Raw genomic sequence first — 18,027 nt, forward strand, 5'->3', positions numbered from 1 at the left:
TCCCGACAAAATTGATGCTTTTGTCGGACCTTGTAATCCCTTTCTAGAAGCCCAGGCAGCAAAAGTAACAAAGGGTGGAGGCCAGCAAAGCAAAGTCACTTAACCAAAGAGAGTTGTTGGCGCCCTTTATGACATCACAAACTGTCAATTACCTGCAATTAGTGTTCCAGAGGAGCGAGCAACAGAAGGAAGGGAACTTTTCCCCAAGTCTGGAAAGCTCTTCCACATGGTTAACTACATTATTGTAGGAAAGCATCAGTAGAGTGATGCAGTGATAACATGGGACCTTTAAACCTGATGAAAAAATGAATAAATAAATAAATAAAGTTTTAGCCTGAAGCAGCTTAAACACGTGTTGCAATGTTGAGTTTTGTGCCGTTTCTTCTCTTTCGAGTCCGCTTTAAAGAGAAGGTCTTCCTCGCCGTGTGTGTCGCATCACCTCTGTCAGGCTGTCCGCAGTCCCGTACAGCATCATGCCGCTGTGTGTATCCAGAACCATGCGTGTGCACATCCATCAAAAACGCATCTAAATGTGTCGTGCCGAGCATGAATCACCGTGACTTGTCCCTCGCTGGGGGTTTGGCTCGGGCGGGTTTCCCTGCTGTGACCGTTTGAAACGTGGCTCATCCTGTCGTGTTTTTGCCCCCGCCCCCACCCGTCCTCCTCCTCCTGCAGAGAACGTGCAGCTTCGGCGGCTTCGACCTGTCAAACCGCTCCCTCCATGTGGTCGGCGCCGGCTCGGAAAGCAACGTGAGTCCTCGGCGGCTTTATGAGAATCGTCTGCAGCGACCGTTTCTCCTGCCGAGTCAAATCACCTTTTTTTTCTCCCACGCTCTTTCTCTGTTCCCCTCCTCTGGGTTCCTCTTCTGACAACAGAACAAAGACCAGGAGCCCATATACAGAGAGGTGGTCAAGTCGCCGACAACGTCTCGCATCTCGCTCGGCAAGAAAGTCAAGTCGGTCAAGGAGACGATGAGGAAGCGCATGTCCAAGAAGTACAGCAGCTCCTTGTCAGAGCAGGTTTGTCACCGACGCTTTGAGATTGTCTTTGAAATCGATGAATGGAATGACAGAAAACAGCAACATTTAGCTCTCTGTTTGCAACCTCCTGCGAAAATCGTCTTTTCTCGGCATTCCTGCTTTGAAAGCTGATGCCTTGTTGGACATTGCACGGGCTCGGAGGTTGCAATCTCAGAGGTTAACAGCTGGCTCGGCGCAACAGCTATCAGCACCCTCTGTGACATCACAAAGGGCCATCTCCCAACACCCCACCCCAGCGTGTCGTTGTAGCCACAAGCAGCAACTGACCAACAAAACAAAATCTGATGCAACAGGTCCGAGGTTTTTCCTCATTTTTTCCTTTTTTTTTTTTTTTTAAATTAACGAGCGTATTTAAGAATGAAGCAGATGATGTAAACACAACACACCCATCATCTGCCTGCACCGCTGCAGGCCTCCGAGCGCAGCTGCCACCAAACTCCTCCCCCTTTCATGTTCTGCAAGCACTTAACAGGATTTTTTTTTTTTTTTTTTCAAAGTTTCAACGTTCAAAGTCTGTCCACAGGCTGCGAGCGAATGGGTGGAAATATTTGTGTTGGTTACAGGATAAACACAGAGCACCGAAACACACACACGCACACACACACACACATTTTGGGTGTAGCGTCGGCCTCAAGCCGAGCTCAGGGAGCCATTTGGGGAGCTGTAATACACCCCCCTTCCCCTCTCTCTGAAGAGGAAGGAAAGATTGACTGATGGTTATTTCAGAGAACACACTGAGCCCTGGTGGTCGGACTGTGAATTGAACGTAAACAGCGCAACAGATGTTGAAGGACGCACTTTGCTTTGTTTTTTCATGAGCTGCACTATGAGGTGTTTGGACTTGAGAGAAGTTTTGAAGGGGCCGCCGTCTCCGCTGTGCAGCAGGAGCGGCCCGCCTCATATTTTTTTCATGAGCGCTTTTTAAAAATTTCATATTATTTCCTCAATTTTTATTTCATTCCATTTGACTCCAGTGAGGCCGGGAGTGATGGTTAGCTATCAAAAAAAAAAAAGAAAAATTCCATTGAATCATTAATGCTTCCTTTTGTTTAAATCGACCGCTTTTTTTTTTCCAGTAACTTCTCACCCGCTCCTCATTTACGCTTTAATCAACCGTCTGAGTTTTTTTTTTTCTCTCTCTCCGTCTGCCTCCTGCAGTCCAGTCCCGACGGAGCGCCCGGCTCGCCTCAGTCTCCTCAGCCTGACATGGACTCCCTGGAGAAGCCCAAGCTGAAGGCCGGCGGCTCAGTGGAAAGTCTGCGTAGTTCCCTCAGCGGACAGAGCTCCATGAGTACGTCCACACCCCCACCCCCTTTCTTTCTTTATTATGTCACTGCACAAATATGTATGTTCGCCGTGGATGTGTCATAGTTTTTTTTTTTCCTGGGGGGGCAGAACTTGAAATGACCTTCTCGTCATTGCTGCTAGTTCAACCAGTCGAGGGCTTCCTGTTGCTGTTAGTGAGAAGCGATGAGCCGCCACAGTGTCGGATGAAACTGAGAGAAACCAGGCAGGATTAATGCTCTAACGTGTTGCCCAATGAAAAAGACCACCAGTGTGAATCCTTCCTTTTCTGTTGATGTGAGGAACAAGCGTCAGTCCTGATGGAACTCATTCCTCAGATTCTGTTGCTCCTGCAACAGACCTGAAGTAGCATTTATAACTGTAGATCTTTGGTTCTACGTAGATACTGCAGATGCTCTTGTACATATGTTTATGTAGATGCAGGTATATATGTATGTATGAGGGTGTTTGAGTATATATATATATATATGCTTTATTTATATTTAGAGAAAGCTTCTCACTACTTTTCGGCCACATATTTTCTTTTCTGTGTTTCATTTTGTTTCCTTGAAATTTTTTTCTATTTCTAATTATGTTATATTAATGAATTGTTTAATAGCGTAGTCATCAAATTTGCATATGCAAAAATAAATTATTAGTTATAAAGAACTTTGAAGGTCGAAGTTGTAGTGTTGAGTAAGACGGTGCTGCTACTTTTTTGAATTACTCTTGTAGCCACCACAGAGTGTTCCGACTCAGGCCCCTCCCATTGGCCGCCTCCTGCGTTGTGACCCCGTCGCCTTCCCACACCGTGTTCCCTTTCTCTAATTGAGGAATAATTTGATCACTCCGGCCCGTCGTTCCTGCCTTGGTGATTAAACTCCCACCTCGGTCTCTGGCCCCCGCCGTGCGTCGCTCGGTGTGCTCGGCCGTATCGGGGGACTGGCACGCGGGGCAGACGGGCCGACATGCGGTAGTGATTAGGCGGGAAGTCCCAGACCACGATGATTTCAGCAGCTTCCTCCCCAAACACAGAGAGAGAGCGAGAGAGAGAGAGAGAGAGAGAGAGAGAGAGAGAGAGAGAGAGAGAGAGAGAGAGAGAGAGAGAGAGAGAGAGAGAGAGAGAGAGAGAGAGAGAGAGAGAGAGAGAGAGAGAGAGAGAGAGGGAAAACTCTCACACCTTCCAGCAAGTGTTTACGACCTGGACGGCATTCGCTGCTCACCGTCAGCGCAGAAACCACAGCAAAAGAAGCAACGATAGCGAAAAATAAACTGCAGACTTCACTAAAAACTGCTCGTCAGTCTGAGGTTGTGCTTCGCCTCTGCCGTCCAGGTGGCCAGACAGTGAGCACCACCGACTCCTCGGCCAGCAACAGGGAGAGCGTCAAGTCGGAGGACGGCGACGACGAAGAGCCGCCGTACCGAGGGCCTTTCTGTGGCCGCGCTCGGGTCCACACGGACTTCACCCCCAGCCCCTACGACACAGACTCGCTCAAGCTGAAGGTGAGACCAGAGCGCACGCAAACTGCCGGATCTCCTCACGGCTGCATCCTCTCCGCTTTGCACACACATTGCTTTCCCAATTCATCACAACAACCAACATCGTTCTTCTGTTTCTGTCGTAGTTTATGTATCAGTATTCATTTAGCTCTTGAGCCCTAAATTCTGTTTCTATTGCTGAACTATCCATACATCTTTAGCAATGAATTTATATAGTTTTGCAAAAAACAGAAAAAATATCAATGTTATTATTTCCTGGTTAACATGATGGTCTGATTACAGTTCTTAACTTGCATTCTTGAATTCAAGGGAAAGTTGAGGGTTTTTAAAAGATGTATTTCTTTCTCATCTTTCTCGGTCTAATAAATTTAAACCCTACACACACACACACACACACACACACACACACACACACACACACAGTCAATCAAATTCACAGCTGTTTTGTTGCTCCTCCATTAAATCCATATTATGTGTGTTGGTGGCAATCATCATTTCATTATTTAGACACTAATGTCAAGAAACAACAGAGTTGTACATTTAACATGTAGGAAAATTCAATGCACTGCCCTCACTTTATCTCTCATCTGCTGGCTCACTGCTTTTGACAAGAAACTCTCACTTGTCATTTTTTTTTTTTCTGAACTTGGTCTTTTCTCCCGCCAGCGCGGCGACGTCATCGACATCATCAGCAAGCCGCCCATGGGGACGTGGATGGGACTGCTGAACAACAAGGTGGGCACCTTCAAGTTCATCTACGTGGACGTGCTGAGCGAGGAGGAGGAGAAGCCCAAGAGGCCCGTGAGGAGGAGGAGGAAGGGCCGGCCGCCCAAGCCCACCTCGGTGGAGGAGCTGCTGGAGCGCATCAACCTGAAGGTGAGCGCGCCGGCCAGAGGTGGCGCTGTAGAGGCAGAAAAAATGTACAATTTCTATTCTTTTCATCCTATTATTGTCAGGTTTCCTGTCACTCTGCTAATATAAAGGTTATGGACTCAAAATATGGAAAGAAATAAACAAAATGTCAGCAATTACAGGCCGCACAGCTTTGATGACGTCTGATCCGACACTGACACACAAACTAACTCCCTCTCTCATGTGACCACGGCCCCCTGAATTTACCCCCGTCTTTCATCAAGACCTCCTGGAAGACATCACGTCAGCCTCTCCTGCTCTGTATTTACTTTTTATTTAAATCTCTGACCAAAGACGAGCGTTCCAGGTTAGAGATGCAGCTGGGAAAACTCCAGGCGGGACGCTTCTCTTCCTACTGCTCTATATGTATTCACTTTATTGGGCACGTAGCTCAGCCACAGCGCCTCTACCCGACTGCTACGGACGCCCTCTGACGAGGACCCCCCCCCCCGTGTGTTTTCTGTCGCGCAGGAGCACATGCCCACGTTCCTGTTCAACGGCTACGAGGACCTGGACACGTTCAAGCTGTTGGAAGAGGAGGACCTGGACGAGCTGGACATCAAGGATCCTCAGCACAGGGCCGTGCTGCTCACTGCCGTGGAGCTGCTGCACGAGTACGACAGTAAGTGCAACTCTTTGACCAGGTGACAGAAATCCATCGTTCTCTTCAGCTTTAGTTCCTTTTGTCGGCTTCATTGTGTGCACTTTAAAACTCAAATCCAGGGAATTGGCTCTTTGTGATGTCACAAAGGGGAACTCCCAGGTTAGCGACATCTTCACCACGAGTCAGTGCTTTTGGACCTTCTTCTTAGAAACTGCAGGTCCAGAGCTCAGCTTTAGCAGGAAGCTATCGCTGAGTGATTTTATTTTTTTATACTGGAGGCTGTAAACAGAGGGCTAAACCTTTTGCATTTTTAAAGGACAATACGCAACATTTTTACATGGTTTAGGTTACAAAACTATAGCAGTAATAAAAACATTTGTCAGCCGCCTTACAATGACGACCAAATCTGACTTTTTTTTTTTTTGAAAACTAGCAAGCAAAAAAAATGATTTATCAGGTGAAAACCAGCAGTGCCGCTGTCTGATTTTGAAGTCAACCCTAACTGGCTCCACTGCTGCTCTGTGTGTGTGTGTGTGTGTGTGTGTGCAGGCAGCAGTGACCCGGAGCGCGGCGGCCTCTCCGGCTCCCAGGAGAAGCTGCTGTCAGACGGCCGGGGCCTGGTGGGCGACTCCCCTCGAGACTCGGGCTGCTACGAGAGCAACGAGAACCTGGAGAACGGTAATGAGAACTTAGTGTAAGACCACCACCACTCCCAATACCCCCCTCACCCCACCATCCAACCCCAGGAACCGTAGACTAGCGAGGACTCCTGACTACAGCGCCCCCTGGTGACTTCGTGCTTCTGTAACATCCCACTCCTCTCTCTCTGGATCAGCACCGTCCTCCCTGAACAGCTCCTCTTTTTTCCCCTGCTTTTATTCTTTTTATTTTCCTTTCAAGCCTCACAGTTCTGCCTCTTAATCACCTGCTGCATTCTTCTGCCATCCTGTCCTTCCTTTTTCTTCCTTCACCCTTCTTTTCCGTCTCGTAGGCGCTCTCTATCGCCAGTGCCACAGTCCCGTTGTAAGCGAGAGCGGTCCGAGGCCGCTGAGCCTGGTCCAGCCCGCCGTGCCGGGAGCGCAGAGGGAGAGAAGCTCCCCCATGCACAGAACCGTTCTCACCAGACCAAACTCGCTGCCAAGTCAAGGACTCAGATTCCCAGCTCCTCCGCAGGGCTACCAAGAGAAGAGTCTGGCCCAGCGGAAATATTTCTTTTAGTGGTTTGGTGCTTTAAAAAAAAGAAAGAAAGAAACATACCAAAAAAAAAGTTTTAGCATGGCCACAAAAAAAGACGATGTGTTTATTTGCAGTGATGACGTCCGGAGGGAAACAGCTTAGGTTGTCATGCCAATCTTCACACCATTGTGTCACTTTCATTGTGCTCATTGTGAACATGTTGCACACGCGATCCTTCATGTGCCTGAAAAAAAAAATATATATATAAATGTGGAAGGGAATATTTTTAACCGTAGTTGCATACGTGATTATGGATACTTCGGAGGTCTTATTTTGTGATTGTCTTGTTTGTTTTCGGAGTTGCTCTTTGTTTTTTTGGGGTTTTTTTTTCGTAACGGCTCCGTCACGCCCCCCTCTCCCTCTCCCCCTCCCCTTCCTGCTTTAACAGCACAGCCGCTGCATTCCCTCCCCTCTGAGTGTGTATGTGTCCCGACGCAGCCTTAGCCGCAGAGTGCTGCCACGGTGTAGAAATTCAAATTGTGGAATAAAGACTTCCTCTATTGTTTAAAATAAAAAAAAAGAAAGGAGTGGTGCCGCTTACTTTGATTTTCTCTCGTTTTGATTTGATTTTCCTGTCACTTTCCTTTTTCACTTGTTGCATAACATCTGGGAAACATTCTCTTATTCCTTCTTGCAAATCTCAGGGCTCCGCAGTGGCTTTGTGCCATTTAAAAAAAAAAAAAAAAAAGCAAAGTGTTTCAGTGAAAAGGCTACTTTTTCCCTCTCGGGAGGATGCCTGTCGCTGTTGAGCCCTGAATGTTTGCTGCTTTCAACCAGTAGTTCCTCTTTTACCTTCTACCACCTCATTAAATTCTAATTTGACCCCTCCAGTGGCTTCTGTAAAAGAGACATTAAGAATTCTCATCCTTTGTGCTGCACTGTCAGACTTCCAGAAGTCAGACTTCTTTCAGGCTATTTTATTGTTATTTTAAATTAGCCGCACATTGCTGCAACAAGCATGATTCCATCCGTTATTAAGCCGTCAAATTTAATTTGTGTCCAGTGACTTCACTTTACAATCGCGCATTAATAACCGTGAACCACATAGAAGCTGCCATTCATTGTCATCATTCCCATATTTCAAAACGGAGGGCGGGGGGTGGCTTTATTGGACCGTAAAAGTGAACACTTCCCCCAAAGCAAACAAAGCATAAAGTCATGTGACCTGTCTCACCGCCACGGTGATTTCACAGCAGACGCGCGCAACGCAACTCTTCCGCTGCTTCTCCCGCGAGGCCGCCGAGAGAATTTACGACACGCCTGTCGTCCGCTCGACTTTCTCTCTCTCATCACCACCATTCAACCTCTCTTGGTCCCGCCACGCTTCCATCTCCACACAATGCATTTCTGTTGCTCTGTCAGCCAGAGGAGGGACAGACGGTAAGTTGCTTCGGCCTTGTTTACCCCTCGCCCTCGACTCCCCCGCACGAACATCTGCGCGCGGACATCAGCCAGATCTGTACAGAGAGTTTATTGTTTCTCGCCGTTGGTCAGTCGGCCGCTCGTTCTTCACGTTTGAATTCTGTTAATTTGAAAAACATAACAAAAGCAATGAGCCTTGAGCAGCAGCAGGAGTGTCTCCCCAGCGTCTTGGCTGTGGCCGACGTGAGGCTGATTGGAGCAGTGTGATTGTTTCTCAGCAGGGGAAGCTCATGATCCTGTGTTTTGCGCTGCGTTGTAGATGTGTTTTTGTTTTCACATTATGCCCAGCAAGCCTCAGGAAAAAGTTGTCTGGACACAGAGGCAGACAGAATGTGTCAGAGAGATATAAAGACGAAGCTGATGGTTGCAAGATGAGGGTTTCTTGCTCGGTTTTTCAAATTAAATGGAACCTTCTTATTGCTAAACATGGATTTTTTTTTTCTTTTTTCAGGTAAAAGCAGGAAAGCGTCTCGTTCTGGCCGGTCCTCCGCCGGCCTCCAGTCCCCCGACTACCCCACCCTGCCCATGACCATTTCAACCGAGGCTCTGCAGCAGAACAACAAGAACCAGCGGGCCAAGTTCCCCAAGAGCTTCTTCATCAAACCCTCCCTGAGGGGCTTCAACCTGCTGGGGCTGAGGAAGACCCAGAGACACTCCCCCATCCCGGCCAGCCGCAGCTGCGAGGACCTGGACGGGCCACCGCAGCCCGCCGCCGGACCCTGGAAGCGTTCCCACTCTCTGGGGGACCTGCACTGGGACCGGAAGGCCGAGAAGGGGGATCTCGGCACTCGGGAGCTCAAACTCGGCAAGGAAGCTCCCAAACCGGGCAGCGGCAGCCCCACCAAGCTCTGCAAGAAGGAGGAGGAGAGGTCCCCGAACCCGTCCCCGACCCGGCCGCCGCCCGTCAGCCCCAAAACCAGGCTCTGCCGACCGCCCGTCCCCTCCCAGCTGCCTCTGCCGCCTCCGTGTCGCGTGGCCCAGCCCCCCAAGCCCCTGGAACTCCTCTCCAGCCCGACCCCGAGCCCGCCGGAGTCCAACGGAAGCGGGGAGCGGGTGGTCCGGACTCACCCCAAAAAGCCCCCGGTGCCGCCACCCGTCCCCGCCAAGAAGTCCAGGGAGCGCCTGGCCAACGGCCTCCGGAGCCCCCCGCTGTCCCTGCCCTCCTCGCCCTCGCCCGCCCCCTCCCCCACCCACTCCCTCACCCGCTCCCACCCCAGCAGCCCCGCCCCCCGCGGCAGCACTGCCGCCCCGGCGCTGCCCGCCAAGACCCCCAGCACCCCTGCCAGCCCCTCGGCCACCTCGTCGGCCTCTTCGCCCGCCGACGAGTCGGTCGCGGCCCCGGCGGTGCAGCCGCCCTGGCTGTCCGACCTGGGCGGCAAGGTGGCCGTCTCCAGGAAGGTTTCCCACAGCAAGATGAGCCCCGACCTGCTGACGCTGCTGGAGCAGCGGCTGGAGGCCGAGGGCATCGACCTCACGGAGGAGCCCTACTCTGACAAGGTGAGGCGACGATCAGCCAGTCAGTCCATGGCAGTTTGGGAACAGCTAGGCCAGCGTTTCTCAGCTGGTGGGTCATGAGTCCGCGAAAGAAAATGTTGGGTATTTATTATGCAGGACACGCTTCATTTCAATAACTTCAATAATTTATTTCCCAGATTGATAGAAAGTGGGCCTCGCGTTTTTAATTTTGTGGAATGAATTTGGTTAGGGGCAAAGTTTGCGTGTTCCTGTTCTCCCTGTGTCTGCATGGGTTCTCCCCACCAATTGAGAACCACTGGTCTGGTCAATGGTAAAGGTAGATAAGATTTGGTAGGAGTTAGACGAATGAAGCGAACTAGCAAAACAATTTTAATCCTGCACAGCCGCACGCACGCATGACTGCAACGCCTCGTGACCTTGAAAGTCAGTCCCACCAGCAATGACTTCAGCGTCGCTTTGCAAAAATTTTCCAGTATCTGTAAAGGTCCGGTGTGTAGGATATAGTGCCATCTAGTGGTCAGAAGTCACATTGCAGGTAACGTTAATGTTGAATTCTGTTTTTCTGACGTCCCACTTGGGTCTCTCAGCGCTGCTGTACTGTAAAACTGGAAGCAGACTCACAGTCGGGGCTAACACTCTGGTACTTGTGGACCCGCTCTTTATGTAAATATAAATGGCTCCTATGGTAAAACAATGACTCATCATTTTTCATAACTGAGTTAGACACATGTGTTTTCTGTTCCATTTTATGCCAGCAGATCCCTGTAAATCTCAACCTTTGTCCCTTTAATTACTTTTTTCTGTAAACCTTTCTGTGAAATTGTGTTGTTTTTTTATCCAGTAATGTATGGAAAATATGAGTGAAGCTCACAAAGCCCACGTCTTTTCCAAAACGCATGAAGTCATCTCTCCGCGCTTTGATGTGAAAACTTGCCGACCAGGACACCTCGGAGCCCGGCTGGCATCTGGCCTCGGTCTGCGTCAGCGGCGGCGCGTCGTAACGCGTCGAACTCGGCCCCCGTTTGAGTAATTTGAGCAGCAAGCGCAAGCATCCAAACGACTCCGGCGTCGGAGCTAATGAAAGGTTAAAAATAGGAGCCAGTAAATAGAGGCCGAGAGGGGGACGCTAGCGCGCTGGAGTCTGTCATACGCACTCGAAAAAACGCGTTGGTTGGCGTTGGTTGTTTGCGTACGTGCGCTAATAAGTGGCGTGCGCGCGTTCCGAGGGGGGAGACGGCGAGTCGAGTCCTCGTGTGATGTGGCTCCGACTATTAAGTTTACAGGCTCAATCTCACTGAGGGCAGACAGAGTTGTAAAAGGCGCTGCCAGTCATCAGACCCCAGGATATTTGGCCCCTTTCAACACGGCAGAGTCCCTGCTTCCCCCGCCACCCCCAACACACACACACACACACACACACACACACACACTGGCAGGCAAATAAACACAAAGGCGAGAAACTGTGTGCTCGACCGCAGCGCCACTCTGCTGGATCCCCGTCCGTCGGAGGGAGAGATTGGCAGAGACGTGAGAGGCCGACTGCTGCCTGGAGACGAGACGAGCACAAACAGTCCGAGTCCCACGAGTCCAACGGCCGTCCAACGCTCGCCCTCCATCTTTCCGAAGATATTTGCCGTCGTAAAAAAAAAAATATACATAAACAGATTGGTTTTGCTGCATTTTTATGGCAGCATAAATGTCGAGTGTTTCCACTGTACGACGATATGAAAACATAAAAATCTTATTTATGTTTTTAATTAGTGTGTGATTGTCAAATAATGAGATGGAGAGAACAGATGAACTCCACTGCAGCTCTGGGGAAGGTGATGTGAGTTCAGTTGCTTAGAAAACTTATTGAACTGGTTGTTTATTGCGAATGAACCCTCAACAGGCCGAACACAGACTGGTGGTCTCGGCTCTGAAATCTCCATCCTGACGAGCTCCCATGGATTATTGTTTTTCCCATTCACTCTCAGAATTTGCAGCCATTTGGTTTCCTTTTAATGGTGCCAAAAGCAGGAAGCAAGTGAGTCCTGCCAGCTACCTTTTGCTATGCCCCGCCCTGCTAGCTTTGTTACTGTCACCACGCCTGTCAAAGGTTTTGAACACAGACTAGCACTTGGCCGTGTTAGCATGTAGCATTGTCAAGGCACTACAAAAACAAGCGCGAGGACAAAAGTGTTCTTGTTCAATTCTGATGCCAATGTTTTAATCCAGAAACAATGAAACAATCCCACATATCTACAAAAAAAAAAAAAAAATTCTGAATGAGCTATCAGATGTGCAGCTCTCCTGAAGTCCTGGCAGACCTCCCCAACATTTATACCTGATCCACTTTGAATGTGATAAAAGAAACCTTTTTCCTAATCGCCTTCCCTCGTTTTTCCCACCCCAATTACAAATATGCCATTTTGGCACACATTTAAACCTTTCAAAGAAAATCTGCCCAGCAGGTAATGAGCGAATGAAAGGAGGTTGGACCTTTAAGAGCCGTTAAAGGTCCTAAAGCCACCTGCTGCCTGCAGCGTAATCCAGGCGGTGGTAAAAGGAGTCGATCTTGTTACTCCTCCCTCGGCGGGGAGAGATGAGCTCCTCGCAGCCTTTTATCCCCCCCCCTCTCCACCGGGCACCTCAGCCAAGCAAAACCAAGCAGCGCTGGAAAGCTGCCATGGCTCCAGGTGTCCGTGTAAGGGAGAAGCCGAAGAAAACACGCTCCAAGAGTTGAGCGGAGGTTTCTTTCTGATTGCTTTTTTCCTTTCCTTCTTCCGCTTCCACCGCAAAAACTTCAGACTCATTTCTCAACAGAGCTGGAAGCTGTGCGGGTTTTCCCCTTCTCTCATTAGAACGCAGTAATGCAGTCGATGTTTAGAAGTAAGACAGCGAATTCCTCCGCCGGACCCTTTCAGTGAACTCCTCTCTGCCTTTGCCTCCCCAACAGCACGGCCGCTGCGGCGTCCCGCGGCCCCTGGTGCAGCGTTATTCCGAGGACCTGGAGCAGCCGGCCAAGGACGTGGCCTCCACCTTGGACCAGCTCCGAGTGCGCGAGCTCCGTAAACAACACCGAATGGCCGTAAGGAAACAAACACACTTCCAAGTCTTCCACTGACTGAGCCCATTCAAGCTCTGTCTGTCTCCAGAGGTGGAGCCCTCTGAGAGGCTCAGCTGGACTTTTGTTGGTGGAATCAAAGCGCAGTGATTCAGCGCATTGATGTTATTTTCCTTGCGCTTCCATGGCCATGACGTCAGTTTGGGATAGTCCGCAACAATCTGATCATTCATTCATTCGAATTAATTCGGCCTACGCAGGATCCCAGGGTCACTGTTATGATGATTGTTGTCAGATCTGCTCTGTAGTTGTTCAACCCCGGCACTGTGGTCCTTGAAAGCCCCCCCCTTTTTTTTCTCGTCGCTCACTCAGACTCTTTTGTTGTTGTTTGCTCTTGTGGTATCATTGCTCAAATTTCAAAGTAAATGAAAAGAAACAACAATTGAAAGAAAATAAATAACCACATGGATGACTGAAAATAGCGATAGCTAATTTTTGCCTGCAGGAAATGTATTTTCTACTTTGATTTAAAGCTTCAGTGTGCACTGTTTGGCCTGGTTTGTGGTTTTTCTATTGGTTAAAACTTAATATACTGCCCATAAATAATTAATAAAAGTTTATAATCGCAGTACAATGAAAGTCATCCCAGTTTTCCCACCCTTAGAACGGTTCTCAAATATATAAGAATATGCTTAGAGCAATGGTCTTGTTCCCACTTAGCTGCCATCTTGCACCGCCATATTGGCGCTGGCCACCGTAGTTCACTGGCAAGCTCAGAAGAGGGGCGGGAGAGTGAAAGACCCTGCAATCTAAAAATCTAACCACTTGATGTCGCTGTTTCTTCTTCAAAATCTCCAGATATTACACGCTCAACTCTAAGTTTTCAACCCCACTTTTGCTCTGCGTGCGATGATCTCACCCTCCGCCCTGTCGCCCTCAGATCCCGTCCGGAGGCCGGACGGAGATGTGCCGGAAGCCCTCGCTGCCCTCGGGACCCGTCGCGGGCTCCGTCTCCGACTGGCTCACGTCCATCGGCCTGCCCATGTACGGCGCCTGCCTGGCGGCGGCCGGCGTGGACTCGCTGGGCGCCGTGGCCTCGCTGACGGAGGGCGGCGTGTGGGAGGCCGGCGTGCGGGATCAGCGGCACGCCCGGCGGCTGGTCAGTGAAGCCCGGTTGGTGGGGGCGCACCGGGAGGCCCAGTCCTAACCGCGCTGGTTGGAGGCGGGGCCGATGGTGGTGGATGGCAGCACTCACCGGTCTTTGCGTTCTTCACCTTGGTGACCACCACGCTCTTTCCCCCCCGCCCCACTTGTCTTCTCCTGTCCGTCGACTCCGCCCCCTCCCTCAAATGTTTACGGCTCCGGAGCGCCGAGACGAGATACCGATTGCCTTGTTTTGAAAAACCCGACTGTAAGGACTTGCTCTGGGAGGGCGTGTCTTCCGCTCTCGAGACGTTACCCCCTAACCCCGCCTCCTCAAAGTCTTATGAACAAGAAGAAGAAGAAGAAGAAGAAGACATGGATCTGCCTTGGAGGAAGATTGCACACTCTTTTGTAGGACGGCTTTCATTTGTTACGTGCTGTAAAAAGGTGGTTTCACTTCCTGCTTTTTCATAGGCGCGACATTTTAATCCAGAGAGGCGGCACAATCTGAGGGTCTTTGTTTCCAGAGGAAGTAGCTCGGGCCAAAGTGATTTGCTTCGCACTCAGCCTTTTCTTTTTTTTTGTTTTTGTTTTTTTTATTTTACTAATGCGTTTATAACAGCGACAGCGGGATTCATCTGCTACCTGGACGTCTAACCAGCTAAAAAACATACGCCAAACTTATCAGTAGTTTGAACAGATGTGCTTTGAGACGGCTTGGGGTTTTTTTGTATCATGTTTCTGTATTATAGTGTAACGCATATCTGAATTTTTAAGATGTTTTTTTTTCCTATGTTAAAGGTTTGTGTTGCCCTTTTTTTTTTTTTTTTTTTAAATCATTTGCCGCCTTATTCTTCGGATGTAAACTCTCGGTCGTCGCTTCGGTGAAACAAGCTAAAACCGCACCGTGATATTTTTAGTGCTTATATGCAGTGTGCTTTTTTCCCTCTCAAACTGCATCTATTCAAAAAAACAAAACAAAAAACAACAACAAAAAAAACAACAATACAGCCGCTCCACTATGAATATGCATTGTCATAAAAGCTCTATTTTCGCTCCAGTGTGTCACGGTCAGCTTTTACAGCACCACCAAAACATCCACCCATCCATTTTCTATAACAGCATCACCTGCACGCAGGGTCCTCGGGGGAGAAGCATCAAAAACAGGGTGATGTCTGAAAAGAATGCAAAAAAAATAAATAAATAGCTTCCTCGCGTACAACTACATGGGGTTGGGAGTTTATCTAACCTGGCTGGCCTGAAGCGACAATTCCGAAACCATCTCGTGCATCCATCTTGCTCTACCAGGAAATCACACAGAGACATAATGCCTGTTTTGCAAGTGAAACCGGAGTGAGACAGAACAACACAGCTTTGAAATCGCACTAAATAAATCCGCAAATGGTAATATCTTGTAAAGAGACCATGGGAAGTGCTCCCAAAGGAGAGGTAAAGCTAATTGAATAAACCCTCTGTCTGTCACATTCAGTTGGACTAAATCCCTCATTCTTGGAAGATACCCGCACACCTGGAATAAATGCAGTTTCCTGAACTACAATGGGCTCAGACATCGATGCTGTTTGAGTTCAGTTTCTTTGGTATTGGTTCGTTGGTATTTCCTCTAGTACTTTTCAAAAAGTACCGACGTACCCAACTGAGACGCCTCCGGTCGGTGCGGTTCCTCATCCGAGCAACAGATGTACTTCTGCGACGGGAACTTCACCAAACCAAAGAGTTCGGAGTGAAGAGCGCAGTTGTTTGCCGCTAGCATCCACGCTAATCTCTGGTTTGGAATCCAACCGCAATTTTAAGAGCAAAAAAATGTCCAAAACGTTTTCTACGGGAGGTCGGCAAGACGGATGTACGAGATTTTTGGGTGGTTGGGTTGAGCCAGATGCCGTGCAGGGTTCTCTTGTACCATGACGGAGGCTAAACGATATGCAGGTTTGTTCTGTTCCGAGGGATCTGAACGTTATTAAGTCTATCTGATCTTTCGCATACGGACGCGGACCACAGAATTGCGCCCCTGACGGATTTGCGGTCGCTCCACTCGCAACGGTCCAGATGGTGAATCATAGACACAACACAGGCATCATCCCAGTAACATCCCTTTGGTGTGCCAGTTCGCCCCCTTGTATGATCCACGCAGGGAGCTGCGGGACAAGGAAAGGGGAGACAACAAAAAGTTTCTGAAGACATCTGGGAGAATCTGGAATATTTTGGGGGGCCTTCGAGAAATCGATTTAATACGGCTTGTCTGCTGTTTGGGTTTCCTGACACAATATGCAGATGACATCATCAGCATTGCTCAGAAAGAATGACGTAACACACAAAGATCGCTGTTGTGCTAGCAGCGAAAGCTTGCAACTTTCTTTTTTTTTTTTTCCACAGTACCCGACATCTAACTTTCGCACCTGATTAATTTGCAACAGTTTAGTTACTCTGCAACGAACAGCAAGCAACGTTGGACCAAAATCTCTCTCTGGAGATTGAAGCAAGAATTCCATCTCATGTGCAGATTCTGCTTGAATGGAGCCTCCAGATTTCTTTCATCCTGAAAACGCATTCCGAGAAATTGACCAAGTGTTACTGCTACAAAATAATCCCCCACCCTGGTGGGCATTTGATAAGAAAAAGAAAAAAAAAAAAGCTAGTTGATGCCTATTTTTTGTCCCTTTTTAATCAAAGTGGTGCTCGGAGGAAATGGGGAGGGTCGACTTTTAACTAAACAACTAAAAGACCTGAGGAGTGTTTTTGTAAAGAATGAAAATACTGACACTGTAAATGCACTTTAGAGGGTGAATCTCTGTTTTTATAGGTGAAAATTGGCTACAGTTTTATCCACAGGTCCATAAATGGACGTGTTTTGTCAGGTATCTCGGCGGGTTATGCTGGTATTTTACTTTAGTGTGGAGTTCCCGATGCCAAGTCTAACAACCAGTCATGGCTTAACCTCTTTCAAACGACTCATTTCCAGTTTCCTCTTTTCCAGCCTCACTAAAAAAAAAAAAAAAAAGAAGTTCTTAATTACATATATGAAATGTTCTGCAGGAATTGCACATTCTATATATGTAATTGATATTTAAATAACTTATTTTTTTGCTTCTTTTTTTCATATCGACTGTAATTAGCTGTACCATATGAATAGCAATACCTTCCTGCATAATGCATATTGCTTTAGCCGGTGAGGATTTACAGTATGTAATTGTAAAATATGTGTACAAACTATTTTATTTGTTTTTTTTTTTCCATCTACCTAATGATTGTCCATACAGATTTGCTTGTGTATTGAAAAACAAACAAAAGTAATGTCCATAGCTATTTGTCATTTGGAAATATAATAAAGAAAAAACATGACTTGTTCCTCGTCACACAATGGCTCTGCTGCTTCTTTTCATTGCTGCTGCGGTTTTGTCCGACTCAGGATATGAGCTCGCCTTCATAACGTTCTGAAATTATTAATGACAAGTGCGATGTCACCCTAAGCGAGTTGCGTCACCAGACACCAGTCTGCCCATCATCTAATAGGCTCATATTGTATTTGTTTTGAAATCTCACTCTAATTCACTCCAGTGGATCAGCCAACACTTGTAGAAAGCTGGCCATAGATCTTCAGAAAGCAGGGCATTTAGCCCTCTGTTTACAGCTTCCTGCTGGCAAGAAACCAAAAGGTTTTATCTTCCTGCTAATGCTGATGTGTTGTCGGACCTTTCACGTGTTTGAAAGGTGCCAGAAACAAGGCAGCAATGAGGATTTTGTCAAAGTGTGGAGGCAACAACTAGCCACGGAGTTGTACGTTTCCTCTGTGACATCACAAAGGGCAGATGACCCTACTTTGTCAATCGCCATGTATCTAATGCAGCGTTGACTTTTTCCATTACAGTGATTTTGCCTTTCACGCTGTTTTTGTTTTTGTTTCTTTGCCACACTTTATTCATTCTTGTGCATTTCTTTTGAAAGCTGACGTCCGGACGTGGCACAGCTTCAGCTTTTAGTATTTCTCCAGTCGGGAACTTTCCTTCATATAACTGTATAATCCAGGCATCAGCAGCCAATAGAAGACAGCCCGCGGTGTCGGGCGAGAATCGATTCTTCAGCCTAATAAACGCTCGCAATCGATTCCGACGGCGGGCGGCCGCTTTGGTGTCTGAACCTTGAAGATTAGTGGCTGTTGGAGGTCAAATCCACCTATAGGAATCCGTCGCTCCGAGGTTTAGTCCGCAACCTGGCCCTGCGCAATAATCCTATTGATTTTCATTATCGAAGGCTAAACTCAATTAAAGGGCCTCCTAAGTAGGCAGCCAGCGGCCTCTGATATGGACGATGCGCGCCGAGTTTTAACGCGCAACAGTTCTGCCAAAAT

At 48.3% G+C, this 18,027-nt stretch overlaps 1 protein-coding gene across 9 annotated transcripts in view; it reads left to right on the forward strand.

Moving 5' to 3' along the window:
- sash1a (SAM and SH3 domain containing 1a) overlaps window positions 1-17,040 on the forward strand; it is a 161,860-nt gene extending 144,820 nt beyond the window's left edge. For 8 of the 9 annotated variants that reach the window (XM_076013411.1, XM_076013412.1, XM_076013413.1 and 5 more), the window contains 10 exons: window positions 676-750; window positions 877-1,020; window positions 2,200-2,332; window positions 3,659-3,828; window positions 4,492-4,701; window positions 5,209-5,359; window positions 5,891-6,019; window positions 8,451-9,496; window positions 12,414-12,545; window positions 13,462-17,040. In XM_076013411.1, the coding sequence (XP_075869526.1) occupies window positions 676-750; window positions 877-1,020; window positions 2,200-2,332; window positions 3,659-3,828; window positions 4,492-4,701; window positions 5,209-5,359; window positions 5,891-6,019; window positions 8,451-9,496; window positions 12,414-12,545; window positions 13,462-13,728 (2,457 nt within the window). In that variant the 3' untranslated portion in view covers window positions 13,729-17,040. Of the gene's footprint in view, window positions 1-675; window positions 751-876; window positions 1,021-2,199; window positions 2,333-3,658; window positions 3,829-4,491; window positions 4,702-5,208; window positions 5,360-5,890; window positions 6,314-8,450; window positions 9,497-12,413; window positions 12,546-13,461 lie in introns of those variants that run through there. The other variant, XM_076013420.1, reaches the window with a different exon arrangement.
- Window positions 17,041-18,027: the final 987 nt, after the last annotated feature.

This window comes from Nelusetta ayraudi, unplaced genomic scaffold (assembly GCF_046127955.1).
Source record: "Nelusetta ayraudi isolate G7.1 ecotype Tasmania unplaced genomic scaffold, CSIRO-AGI_Nayr_v1 ptg000151l, whole genome shotgun sequence".
NCBI classification, from domain to species: Eukaryota; Metazoa; Chordata; class Actinopteri; order Tetraodontiformes; family Monacanthidae; genus Nelusetta; species Nelusetta ayraudi.